This window comes from Sinohyriopsis cumingii, chromosome 2 (genome assembly GCF_028554795.1).
Source record: "Sinohyriopsis cumingii isolate HCF-2022 chromosome 2, ASM2855479v2, whole genome shotgun sequence".
NCBI classification, from domain to species: Eukaryota; Metazoa; Mollusca; class Bivalvia; order Unionida; family Unionidae; genus Sinohyriopsis; species Sinohyriopsis cumingii.
In genome coordinates this window covers 69,112,240-69,126,032 of record NC_142962.1, presented here as the reverse complement: position 1 = coordinate 69,126,032, position 13,793 = coordinate 69,112,240, and the positions used below count along the sequence as shown (strand labels likewise).

The following is a 13,793-nucleotide window of genomic DNA, read 5'->3' as shown; positions in this document are numbered from 1 at the left end:
ACATGCTGGTTCCCATCAGTGGATTCTTTGATGAGAAAGTGTGGTCAACTGTACTGACTTGGAAGAGTTTTTTTATCTGAATCAATGGTCAAATTATTCCAAGTTCATTTTTGACCAAATATCACCTACTGATTGTTTATTTCTTTTTCTTTTTCCATAATGGAAAAGCATTATTTCATCACCCACATTCCTCACTCAACTCAGAGACCATCATGGGGACAGCTACAATGATTTGTTGCATTTTCCATGCCAAGGCAACGTAAGATTATATACTCAAGGAAAGCAAAATCATTACTTGACTGACCCATGCCATCAACCTCAGAAGCTATGCCCTCTGTAAGGCTCTCTTGCTTATCAATCAGACTGAGCACTTCTAATTGCCCACCAGCTTGCTGGGACCAGAATAAAGATGGCACCTCATAAAGTATATTGCCAACAGAGCTTTGACAAAGATGGCTACTCATGGGCAATCTTATAATGTCAATGACCTTGCACTCTATAATCATTCTTTGAAGTGATTCTATGGAAACAAATTCTCTTATACACTGTATCAAATCTTTGAATGACATTTTAAGACCAGGCTAAGTAAAAAGATCACAGAAAAATACATTGATAATTTTGAGTATAACATTGTAAAAGTGGTACAATGTTCTCAAGCTGGCATTATATTACCACATTTATAACACAAGCTGGCATTTATATTACCACATTTATAACATCATGGCACTGTTCTTAACACAATTATATGGTAGGGCAATGTCAAATGATTTTTGCAACTTACAACTGGATCAGCAGGATGGTAGATATTGAAGAGTCGCTTGCATGTTGCTTTTGGTATTATATGATCAGCAGTTCCCTTCCCTTGTGGTCTTATTCCCCTGAGGGCCAGAAACACAGCCAGAGGGGAACCCAGGCAAAACATGTTCTCAACCTTGAATAAGAAAAGGATAATATAAATAAGAATTCTTTAGCAACGCTAAACCTTAATAAATCTTGAACATTTAGTAAACAATATATTGCATACTTTTGTGTAAGTATTTTTTTGGTGGCTTTTTTGGGGCAGTTGGAAAATTTTGACAAAACTAAAATACCTAAAGTTTCAAACACAATGTCTTGGTGCATTATATATGTCATTCTCAAATCTGCAAAATAAAATGACAAATCTGAACAAAGAATTAGATAAATTTTTCAATGTCCCCCCCAAAAAATACAGTATTTCATAACGCATAAAATTTTCTTAAAAATAATTATAAACTTTGTATACATTATATATATATATATATATATATATATATATATATATATATATATATATATATATATATATATATATATTAACACTACTTGATCTAACTGTAAATCATCTTTTTAGAAATTAAGTTTCATAGTTTAATATGTAGAAATGTTTCACTGAAGAAACTTATACAATTTACATTATAATTAATGTGAAGCCAGAAAGAATGGAAGAATGATTACAAGACCTTGCATGGAGGCAAAAACTCATCAAACCGTAAGTTTCAAGAGTCATAATTATACAATAGAGAGAAACAAATCGATTATATATTTTCAACCAATATCCATTCATTCTGAATTTAAAGTAACTGTTCAATATTTTCCCATAACTGAATGTAGGTAATATCATATTGTATTTGAACCTTGGCAAACAAGATTGTTAACCATGTAATATAGGCATTCTTTTGTTTATAAAAACATGACATTTGCAGGTAATGATGGTAGAGAAATTAAAAACAAAACATTGTAGAGTTTTAAGAGAATTTTTCCATGTGCTGCAAATAGAGGTTGTTGTTGTTGTTGTGGGGTTTATCGCCATTTTTCAGCAAACGATAGGCTATACATGGCGGCCAGTATTAATGGTGGAGGAAGAACCCGGGAAAACCCACTGACCCACGAGAAGCTAGTGGCAAGCTTTCTCACATACCCACACTGGCTGAATCCGAGACTCGAACTGGCGCAGATAGAGGATTGATGGCAGTGATCCATAATGGAAAGCACTTTAGACCACTCAGCCACTCGGGGCCCCCCAAATAGAGGTAGATGAGTTAACATGATAGTGGAGAGGACAGTAGCTACTGACAGAGTCACAATCTCAGGTTCAATTTAGCTGTTAGGAAAATTAAATCATAAAATCATAAAATCAGTAGATAAAAATATCCCAGAAGACTCCCAGATTTCCTACCTGAAAGAAATGGAATGTGTTCAAAAATCCTTAATGCTTACAGAAACAGTGATGCTACATTGATTCATTTACTCAGAATGTATGATGAATGAAGTTTTATAAATGCAATTGCATAAAGATGAAAAATTGATTTTTTAAAGCTTTTAAAAAATAAACAAAATTTCAATCATGGTATATAAAATAATATTATTTACGTCTTTTTTGGTTTAAACTATAAAATAAATAGGTTATTCTAAAAAACATTACTTACGTCTCTTTTGGTTTAAAGTATAAAATAAATAGGTTATTGACTTTTTTGGTTTAAAATATAAAGTAAATAGGTTATTGATTTATTGATTTTGTAGTGAAAAATATTAGTGTTTTGTTTTGGATTCTTGGTCACTATGAAAATAATTCGTTCACACAAATAGTTTTCAGTACAACTTTAATAACTCACATATATGGAAAAGGCATGTGTGCATTTATGCATAAGTGACTAAAACTGGTTGCAAACTGTAATAAAATCTTTAATAAGTTTGACATAAATCGCTCATATACCCTGAGTCATGCCTTACTCATTTGCATTAGGCAAATTTTATTACCATTTTTATCATGTCTTTAGAAGCGAAAGTTTTTTGCCTGACCCAAAACATAGAAAAATATTTTAAACAGTGTTTGAAAACAAACCAAAAATCCTAGCACAAGCAACAAATTACTACATGTACATGTATGCTATCAGGTCAACCCTTTAGTCAAACAGAAAATTAATCACAATTTATGTGTATGGTCATGAATGAAAGTACATTACCTGCTTAGGTTCGTCTTATTTCAATCCAAAAGAAAATGCCAACAGACAATATTACTCTAGATATGAAGGAAAGATTCACAGTGTGTTACTCTCCTTTCATCATCAACCATCCATGAATTTCTTCACAAATATAATGAAGCATTGTTCTCCTAATTTCCAATAATCACTTATCAGGACTATTTCTGAATAAAACCAAACTATTCCTCCGTTTTCTGAAAATTATATTAGTCGTTTCATCTTTACTTATTTTTGGCAAACAACAACGATGTCTGCAAATATAAGTGCATAAATAAAGCTCTTTTAAAATCATGTCCAAAACTTACAAGGCATGAAAACATTATTCTGGCAATCGGTGTCCAAAATCAGACAGTGTCCAAAAACAAAAACAGCAAGTATGGTACCTTAAAATCAAGACGTGTAGAACTATGTTGCTGTTTGCTGTGTATTGCCATCAAAAGTGATTCAAGCTCATTCACTCTGGAAGAAAAGAATTTATGCATGTATTGAATTAAACAAATCTAGACCAAACCAAATAAAAAAATACAAATACTGCTGAAATTCTAGGCATCACAATACATGTACAAAGGAATCAAAAATACCTTTGTAATCAACATCCACAGCAGTATTCAAAGCAACACATAAGAGTTCTTTTATCATAATGTATTAATTACCCTCCTTAGACCTAAAGAAACAGCTTGCCATTGCAAATCTCCATGCTTTTCAAAAATTGTCTGCCTATACTACACTCACAAGGAAGACCCATTACATACACAGGGCCAGTGCAAGCTGTGTGTGTGCAGTGTACTTGCACTGTGATATATTTTCTGAGCTCTGCAAAAAAGGGAAAGAAAAGGGGAGCAAAAATCAGACAAGGGAGTTTAAATGAAACAAAACATTTGTTTTTTCTTCATATGAAAATCTTTTATTTGGTCATAATTCCAATTTTTATAAATGAAATGGATTTTCTGCAATACAATTGGCTGTAAATGGTCCTGTGATACTGACTTGGAATTTTTTACACATCGATAAATTCTGGGACTACTTTCAATTTTTGTACTGTTTGCAATATAAATAAACACTGCAGACATGTCATTGTGAATAAATAAAAATTATACCCTTTTTATACTTTTTCAAATTTTTTTTGATTGAAATGCATGGTTTATAATTTGGCATTTGTCTGCTACATAGTCGCGCAAAATGGCCAATTATGGTGATTTTTCACTGCAATTTCTGCAGAGTTTGTTGAACAATTAGATAACAAGGAGTTAAAATAAATAATAGCAGTGACTGAAGCAGATAAAGATGGATTTGATGATAATGAGATGGATGTTACAAATGCTGAAAATGAAACAGAACAACAGAGATTGATAAATTCCCTCACACAGTACCCCATGACCTTAGTCACCCTAGCCATACACAACAACAACAACAACAACAACAATAGCGTGGGAACTGGGCCAGTCAATTTTTAAGCCGCTGAGGGATATAAACCAAGATTCAAAAAAATATCTGATAAGTACTAAAAAGCTATTGAAATAAATCAATACTCAGAGGCTACTAAATGAAACACAAAATAGGGAAATGGCATTTTCAATAGTAATTATAATTTTTTATTTTCATTTTGTTTGCTTATTTAAAAAACATGGGTGGGTGTTGGTGGTATGGTGAATATGACCACTTACACAAAAATAAAAACAAATATTTATGAGACCATTATTCAAAGACTGAATAAAGTTTTCAAAATGTAAAACTACCATCTCCACCAATGTGAATTAACACCATAGAAAATAATAATCCATAAAGGTAATTGTTTTGCTGATTTAAATAATTTTGAATGTATAGTCATTAATTCCTTCCAGCACTCCACTATGCAACCAAACAAAACATACTGCCAGTTTTGCAAGCAACTCTACATTTAACAACTGCACATTTAATTTCACATAGATAACTGAAAGAGTATTGTTATTATTAATGTTGATGAAAAAGATTTAAATTGTTATTTCTGTACAGGACATAATAAAATTAAAAAAATATGTTATTTTTTTACATGAAAAGAAAATGTGCTGACACCACGGATAGCCACTACCTAAGATGTTAAGTATGAAGTTGCCAAATAAATGTAACTGTGACAGTAGTTACATTTCATTTGACATTAGATCACTGAACAGGTCTTCACAAGTATTAACACGGTTGAGAATGATATAAAATGTTAAGCCTTTATACATTTTATTTAATTATTACCTATATGTTAGCAAGGATAGCGTCATCTTGTTCATATTTCCATGCCATTCATTGATAAAATCCACTATGATTTAAGGTTTGATTGGAAATTTAATTCAGCACACTTTTTCATTCCATATCAGCTGTGATTATGTAAGGATGTGGTCATCTTAAGTAACAGATGGGACTGACTAAAACTGAACAAAAATGTTGTAAATGAACTAAATGTGTTGAAACCATCAGTAGCCATTGCCTATGATGTGAAGCATGAAGTTTCTGAATAAATGTAACTGTAACAGTAGTCAATATGTTCGTGTGATTCTGTACAGGTTATGTATTATGGGGCAATGTGAAGCGGCAAACAAAAGGAAAGTATGCGCCACTTAAATTGGAATGTATTATTAATGGAATAAGTTGATCGGATGAAAGAAAGGATGAAATTGGAATTATAAAGATTAAATGATCATGGTTGTGTATTTATCGATGTGTAAATTTTGAATAACACTCATAAAGTTAACATAAAGTCCTTTGAACTTTATTTACATTTTGAGTGATTAGGTAAAATTTACACATTGATCAATACCCAACCATTATCATTTAATCCTATAATAACCTACATCAATGTCTTATGAGCTTTCTTATCAGCAAATATTTAATAGCATGGGGTAGAGATGCCAATCATGTGTTTTTCACAGGTGCCCTGCACTGACCCTGATAAACAAAAGGAGTATTACATACCAAAGCACACACCAACAAAAATGTCATATTTCCAGGACAAAACCCACAATTTAATTTGTTGCAGGAAACATGAACTGATTTAAGCCAAGAATATAAACAGATGTTTCTAATGTTACAAATAAACCTTATGCAATGTTATGGTATGATATTTCACTTGGTAATATGGGGCCATGGTGGCCATGTGGCCTAAAGCACTTGCCGTTATCACTGCCATCTCACCTCTGTCTACATGGGTTCGAGTCTTGGGCTCAACCTATGTGGACATGTGAGAAAGCTGCTGGGAGCTTTCCAGGTGTCAGTGGTTCTTAACAAGGTTTTACCCAGGTTCCTTCACCAGTTATACTGGCCACCACATATAGCCTATCATTCTCTAAGAAATGATGTTAAACATCAAAACAAACCTAACAACTAACTAGTTAATAAATACAAATTCAGAAATTGCTCAAAGAAAAGAAACATTACGGATGAAGTCTAAGGCTGAAAGTTGTACATGAGCAAACAGCTTAACTTAATGTACTGCCTGTAAACTTTTACAAAATCAGCAACTGTGTAAGCTGCCATGCATGTGGCATATCAGATCTCAGCAGATGCACATGTCATAGCACTATGTCTAATTATATATCATATTTTTCATAATGTACGTATATGTAACAGTACAAAACAATATCATGACAATCCCAAAGATGTTTTACCTAAATTGTCAGATATATTCGATAAAGTCACGTCAAACAAACTGAACCTTGTCCTAATAAGATGTAAACAATGTACAGCAAATGTAACAATCACAATTTGAGTTAGGTAAAACTGATGTTATTAATACCTCTCTCTCATCCGGGGAATTCCCATCATTTTCAAATCTGCCATTGTAAAGCATCTGCTGAAGAAACCAACACTAGACCATAATGATTTAAAGAACTACTGCCCAGTTTCTAATCTCCCATTCATATCAAAAATCTTAGAAAAGGTTGTTCTATCCCAGCTTGTATCTCATCTGAATTCAACCAGTCTTTTTAGCAATGTACAATCTGCACATCACCCTCGCCACAGTACTGAAACTACTCTTCTAAAAGTAGTTAATGACATTCTCTCTGCTTTGGATAGCGGAAAGATTACAGTCCTCACCCTCCTTGATTTGTCTTCAGCATTTGACAAAATAGACCATGATATTTTACTTCACCATCTCCAGCATGTATTTGGCATTCATGATACAGTCATACTGTGGTTCAAGTCCTACTTGGTCAACAGGACACAAATTGTATCTGCAAATGGAACACACTCCAGCTCAGTTGATCTATGTTGTGGTATTCCACAGGGGTCTGTTCTTGGACCTTTCCTCTTCATTCTGTACACTCAGCCACTCTCAAGTGTCATAGATCATCATCCAGTGTCTCACCAATTGTACGCTGATGACACCCAAATATACAAATCTAGCCACCCAACTGAAGTTGATGTTACCCATCCAACGTGTAGAGAGGTGCATTTCTGATATGAAATCATGAATGACATGGAACAAGCTACAGTTGAATGATGATAAAACTGAGGCCATTCTGATCACAACACAAAGTCTTTCTCATTCATATCCTTTACCTCAAACAATATATATCAGCAACACCAACATTAAATTCACACAATCAGTATGAAACCTAGGGGTTACTCTGGACAGTACTCTCACATTACACCAACATGTCATGAACATATGCAAGGCTGCATATCTTGAGCTGAGATGCATCAGCTCCATTCGCAAATATCTTTCAGTTGATGCCACTAAAACACTTGTGTGTTCATTAGTACTGTCAAGGACTATTGTAATTCAATTCTGTCTGGTTCATCTCAATATCTACTCCAAAAACTTCAAAAAGTTCAAAACACAGCTGCTCAGATCATATTTAGAGTACCACAATCAGAGCACACCTCCCCACTTCTCTATACTCTACACTGGCTATCCATTCAATCCAGAATCAAACACAAAATTTGTTCTCTGTGCTATGTTTCACTGTCAGACTCTAGTCCAACATACCTATCCGATCTCACCCATGTGTACACACCAGCAAGATACTTATGCTCCTCTTCTGACAATCGTATACTCATTATTCCCACTATGAAAACAAAGTCTTATCGACAGCGTTCTTTTGCATACAAGGGCCCAGCAACATGGAATGAATTGCCCACTGAACTTAGACACAAAGACACAGTGATCACATTCAAGAGTGCTCTCAAAACTCACTTATTTTGACTGCAAGAACAAACTTAAAGCCCTAATAATGTTTTCTGCCTTAAATATTCTCAGCATGTTTTTTATGTTTTTCTAATTTCATGGTGTTTGTGTTTGTAATCATATCATTATATATGTTTTTTTATCTTATAGGTGATGTCTAATGTTGTAAAGCACTTAGAGCTTCTAAAGATTAGGCGCTATACAAAGTCCTCATTATTATTATTATTATTATTACATGGCTTACATATAAAGAGCTGTCAGCAGTAAACCTAATGAGTCAAATGGTGAAAAGCTTGGGTTTCTAATTGGTTTGATTAAATAAGGCACTATTTTGGTTATTGTCTAATGTGAATATATTCAGATATTGTAGGAAACTGTTGGATCCCTAATAATGTCATATGATAAAATGCATCTTCCTACTAGGCATATGAGATACTGTTGAAAATCATTTGAAAATATTTAACAAAAATTTCAGTATGTTTGAGATTTTTGACTCAAAGGAGAGGATACAAATGTTACAATCTTTCTGTTGTTGTTGTGGTTGTAATGGGGTTTAACACCATTTTTCAGCACAAGATAGGCTATACATGGCGGTCAGTATTAATGGTGGACGAAGAACATGGGAAAACCCAAGAAAGAACCACCAACCCATGAGAAGCTATTGGCAAGCTTTCTGACATAACCATATTAGCATTAGCCGAGTCCAAGACTCGAACGCACACAGACAGAGGTGAGACAGCAGTGATCTGTATATGTGAGTGCTTTAGAGTACTCGGTCATGCGGGGCCCCCCAATCTTTCTGTACATGGTTACTGAATGGATAAATAATCCATGAAAGTATGGTGATTGTCTACTAACTGGTTTAGCTGAAGACTGAATTAGGGTCTGATTGATTGCACTATGTTCAGTCTGACAACAGAAATTTAGGTTTGAGGTTTTATACTTAACTTGAGAATTGATACAGTTGGTTGGATGGTTAAAAGAAACCACACTTAGCAATCAACGGGAAATAACTTCATAACCATATAAAACTTGCAGTCAAACATACTTGTTTTGATTTAATCCAGACCAAATCCTAATAACCCCCCCAACCACACACAAAAATGAAGAAACGATAAACAGCTCTTACCAAAACTGCCAAATGTAAACAAATGAACAATTTGGGAAAGTAAAAAAAAAAAAATACAATTATTGCACACAAAGTCTGAACAATGGTAAATAAAAAGAGAACAAAGGTGGGCAAATTCCAAATAAGGGTCTGATTCAGGGGCATTAAAATAAAAATTAAAAAAGAAGCATAAACTGGACTCACTAAAAATAATCCAAAACTGCCATATGTCTATCATTAAGTAGTTAATAAATCTGAAAGATTACAACTTTACTCTTACAATAAACAATTACAACAATTCATTGATTTGTATGGTTAACAAAGTCATGATCAAATTAGCTTAGTACATATTTAGCAAAGTAAGACCATATACATGTGACAAAAGTAAGAGCATGCTTATGTTATGAAGTGCAATAAAGTCTTGGACATAACATTTGGTTTTTTGATGATTATTCTGATCTCAATTAAGAGAAAGGTGCTCAAATAATCTATGTACAGTACAATGTTCTGTTACTTTTTTAATTTTGCTATCTTATTAGATTTATTTTCTTCATAAATATACTCTAAAAATAGGTTCTTAAAATGGGTTCTTAACTGTATCAAAACTTTATGAATAGCTGTATTTGAATGCATTTGTCTATAAATAAGGGCATATAAAAAGAAGAACACTTTTCACAGCCCAAAGAGCTAAATATATCCAAAAGTTCCTATTATTAGAAATAACAACTATTTTTAGTAACAGAGAGCAGACATCATGCCATAGGCTCAAAAGGGATAAATCTATCTAAATAAAAGCCTGTAGGCTTCAACCCTACTCATTACACTTCTTGTCACATACTTACCTCTTTTTAGCTTTGTCTAATTCTTTAATTAATTCTGATGATCCACCAGCTTGCTCTTTTTCCTCATCCTGTGAGTAAAACAACATATGATATCATATTCATAATTATGGTGTTTTGCATTATATGGCACAGTAACATAGGTAGGTTATTTAGTGCTGAGGTAACTGGTGTGTGGTGCCTTGCCCAAGGACACACCACCATAGCTGATCTGTGCTGATATAATAGTAGGATTTTAACCAGTACACTTTTGGTCACAAGTCTGGCAAGATAACTACAGAGCCACCTTGACTCCTGCCTCCATGAGTTCCTTCCTATGACATGCAGGAGGGTGCATCTAGCCTATTCTACATCTCAGAGCTGACTGGAGGTTCATAAAATTCATGAATCTCTGTTTTACCTACACATGTACAAGTTACAGGAAATTCAAATTTCAGTGCATCTCAGGCCAAGAAACTTTACTCAGACTCCCTCAACATAAATATATTTTCATGTGTTGATATTCCATTTAACACTAATCAACTTGACAGTTAACTTAGACTTGTGCATGAATAATAGGCCGCATCTCGCTTTTAATTAACAGTACATGAAATGGTGGTGGTGGTGGTGCTGGTAGTGTACTTTTCTAGGTATTAATATAAATATCTGAGCATAATTTAGGATGGCTGATTTTAAATTCCTTTTCTTAAACCTTGATAATTTTGTAGTTCTACAAGGAAATTTTTGACAATGCTCTACAAAGCTGAACTCTGAATTGATAACAGGTGCTTAAAATAGCTGCTTTCTGGTTAAGTGAAATTCAAACATGATGTAATTAATATCAAATTAAACATTAATTAAAAATTAACTAAACATGACACTGGAAGTAAAGTTTTGTCTCTTTTACCATGCCTCTGTTTGCTTCAATTTATGGAAATGTTTGAGATGCACCCAGAACAGATACATTACTATGAATAATAATACAGTGTGACTCCGCTATAACATGGTAGTTGGGAGCCATAAAATCCGACCGCATTATATACTGAACCGTGTTATATGCAACCAAGTCAGTTAGCTGAAGCAAATGTACCCCCCCCAACAAAAAATTGTGTGTGGTGTGTGTGTGTGTGTAATAAATGTGGGCGGTAAAATACGTGCTTCGTCGGCACAGCTACCATCTTGAATTGATGCATATTAAATGAGAAATACACCTGTAGTGAAAACAGAGAAGACATAATAATATAATAGTTTACTTTATTTAGAGAACCATGAATTGGTACATATACATGAATCCTGTTTATATATAAATGTCCAATGTATAGAATGAATAGTATCAAGAACATGTACTCACCTGCTAACCTCACCATATACATTGAATCCACAATACAAGTGATTCCATTGAAAATATGCACATACAGATTTAAAATATTCATTAATTTTGTAAAAGGTCATATTGGTCTGAATTAAGTGGAAAAACATAGCACAATCACGTAACGAATGACGAAGCACATTTACTTTAAAGTACGTTCCAAGTTGGTAAAAGTTAGTTTGCGTTTTAAGCCGCTGTTAAACTTTTTCCCTACAAAAAGGAAACTTTCACAGCACAGTTAAGGTGTTCAAGTCACATTGGAAAATGTTCTTTGCTGTTACTGAAAGATTGTAGTCGGCTTTCTTTGATGAAGGCTGCATGTGCTACTGAAGTCACCGCTAAAGGACAGCTCTGAAGAACCATATGAATGCCCATTTTTTATTGTGGCGGCATCAAATAATTGTATTGCATGATTGAGACTGGTATTTTTTCCATTTGCTGACCACGTTTTCATAACAGTCGGTGCTTCAAAGGTAATCGGTTTCCTTTGAAATTTCAGCAAACTATTTTATCTGGGTACATTTTTAAAAAGAAATTGGCCATCATTTAGACTATTCTAGTTACTGTCCCTCCATGCCTACTGAATAAACCAATAAGTACGAATTTTAATTTTTTTAAATTTTTTTTTACATTTGTGGTACCAGTGCGATGCTGCCTTCCATGCATGCATCTGAAAATTAACAAAGAGTCAACCGACGATAGAGACGCAGGTGTTCTGATGACAGGGATTATTACAGAAAATGTGAGCGTTCTGAAGAATTTAATTCTGAGTGAAACAAAGAGGAATTTTACTTACCATCCACATACAAATGTCAGTCTTTGTAAATATATTAATTACTAGCAAGCGGCCAAAAATCTGAATTTGTGTTATAACGGAGCGCGCTATAGCGGGGTCACACTGTAATAATAATAATAATAACTTGAAAACTTGATAACGGCAGATATATTCAATAACAGCATATTAAGTGTTACAAACAAGATAGAGTATGTTTTTTCCCCCAGTATAGTGTGTGTGTTGGATTTTCAATGTAGCTTTAACAATTTTTCAGTCATATTGCTATGATGTCTGCAGTGTGACAGTTTATAATGATGTCTAGCACTGGGGCATCATGCCACAGACATGTAGCATGATGTCCCACCCAGTCACATTATCCTGACACCAGGCTGGCCAGTCCTAACACTAACCTCTTAATGCTGAGCGCCAAGCAAGGCAGCTGTTAGTACCAATTTTGTAAGTCTTTGGTATGACTCGGCCGGCAATCGAACCCACAACCTCCCGCATCTGAGGTGGAAGCTCTAACCATTAGGCCACTGGAGCGGTCTCCAGAATAGTTTAATTTCTATTCAATGCAAAGTCAATATTGAAAGAAGTTACTTGTAACATACATATACTTTTATCTTGATAATATATTCTACATCATCAATAAAGAGATATTTATTTTCTCCTAAGGCAAAAGCCAACATTAAACTTGTCTTATTTACAATATATAAAATAAATCTTACAATGAGGGAGAGGACAAACTGATCATACAAATGAAGTGGATTCCATCCTGTCAAAATATCATATGTTATGACGCAACCTGTAATAAAGAAAAGATCTTGAAGCAGATGCACAGAACATCAACAAAGTTTAATTGTGTACAGTATATTTCTTAGCTATTTATAACACCAATGATCTTATTAGTGACATAAACTTATACAAAAGAATTTGAAAAGTGGATGTTTACTATGGGTCATATTCCGTTTAAGGTGAGATACATTTAAATACATGCTAATGTCACCTGCTTGGTGTGCATAGATGGTATTATAACAAGTGCTGTTATTTTACTCTGCCATTGAAAATATGAATGTAATGACCTTTACATTTATTTTCTAATTAACAATTAACAATTAAATGTCATTGATATTTTGAACATTTAAAATAAACTGTCATTTAGATGGATGGATGCATGCATACATGCATGCATGCACATAAATACATCTGTACATATGTACATAATAGGGTTTATCAGCACAATTCTGGTAATATAGTGCCAATTAAAAGTTAGGTTTTAAAATTATAAGATAAAGAAATGCTAATAGCAAGATTAAGGTAAAAAGCAAAATTGTTAAAATATCATGTATATTGATAGTGACAATACTGTACATGTAAATGAATGCACTGTACATGTGCAACCTTGAAGATGTCATGTCAGTCATGACAAGTATATGATATTTGGAAATAGTCGGTGTAGATTTCTTCAATATGGAATAAATGGAGAGATAGAGAATTCAAAGTAAAAGCATTATGATTAGCTGTGCATGTAGTTCCTGAAAATCTCTGACACTGATCCAATAAATG

General features: G+C 33.7%; 1 protein-coding gene across 2 annotated transcripts in view; it reads right to left on the bottom strand.

Moving 5' to 3' along the window:
- The window catches only part of LOC149805107 (phospholipase DDHD1-like), a 66,080-nt gene that overhangs the window by 24,734 nt on the left and 27,553 nt on the right, over window positions 1-13,793 (bottom strand). For both annotated transcript variants that reach the window (XR_016417606.1, XM_089947415.1), the window contains exons 8-11: window positions 12,956-13,032; window positions 10,108-10,175; window positions 3,386-3,461; window positions 782-931 (exon numbers count right to left, since the gene is read on the bottom strand). Coding sequence is in view for 1 of the 2 variants with exons in the window: in XM_089947415.1 (XP_089803541.1) it covers window positions 782-931; window positions 3,386-3,461; window positions 10,108-10,175; window positions 12,956-13,032 (371 nt within the window). In the remaining variant the exon portion in view is untranslated. The remainder of the gene's footprint in view (window positions 1-781; window positions 932-3,385; window positions 3,462-10,107; window positions 10,176-12,955; window positions 13,033-13,793) is intronic.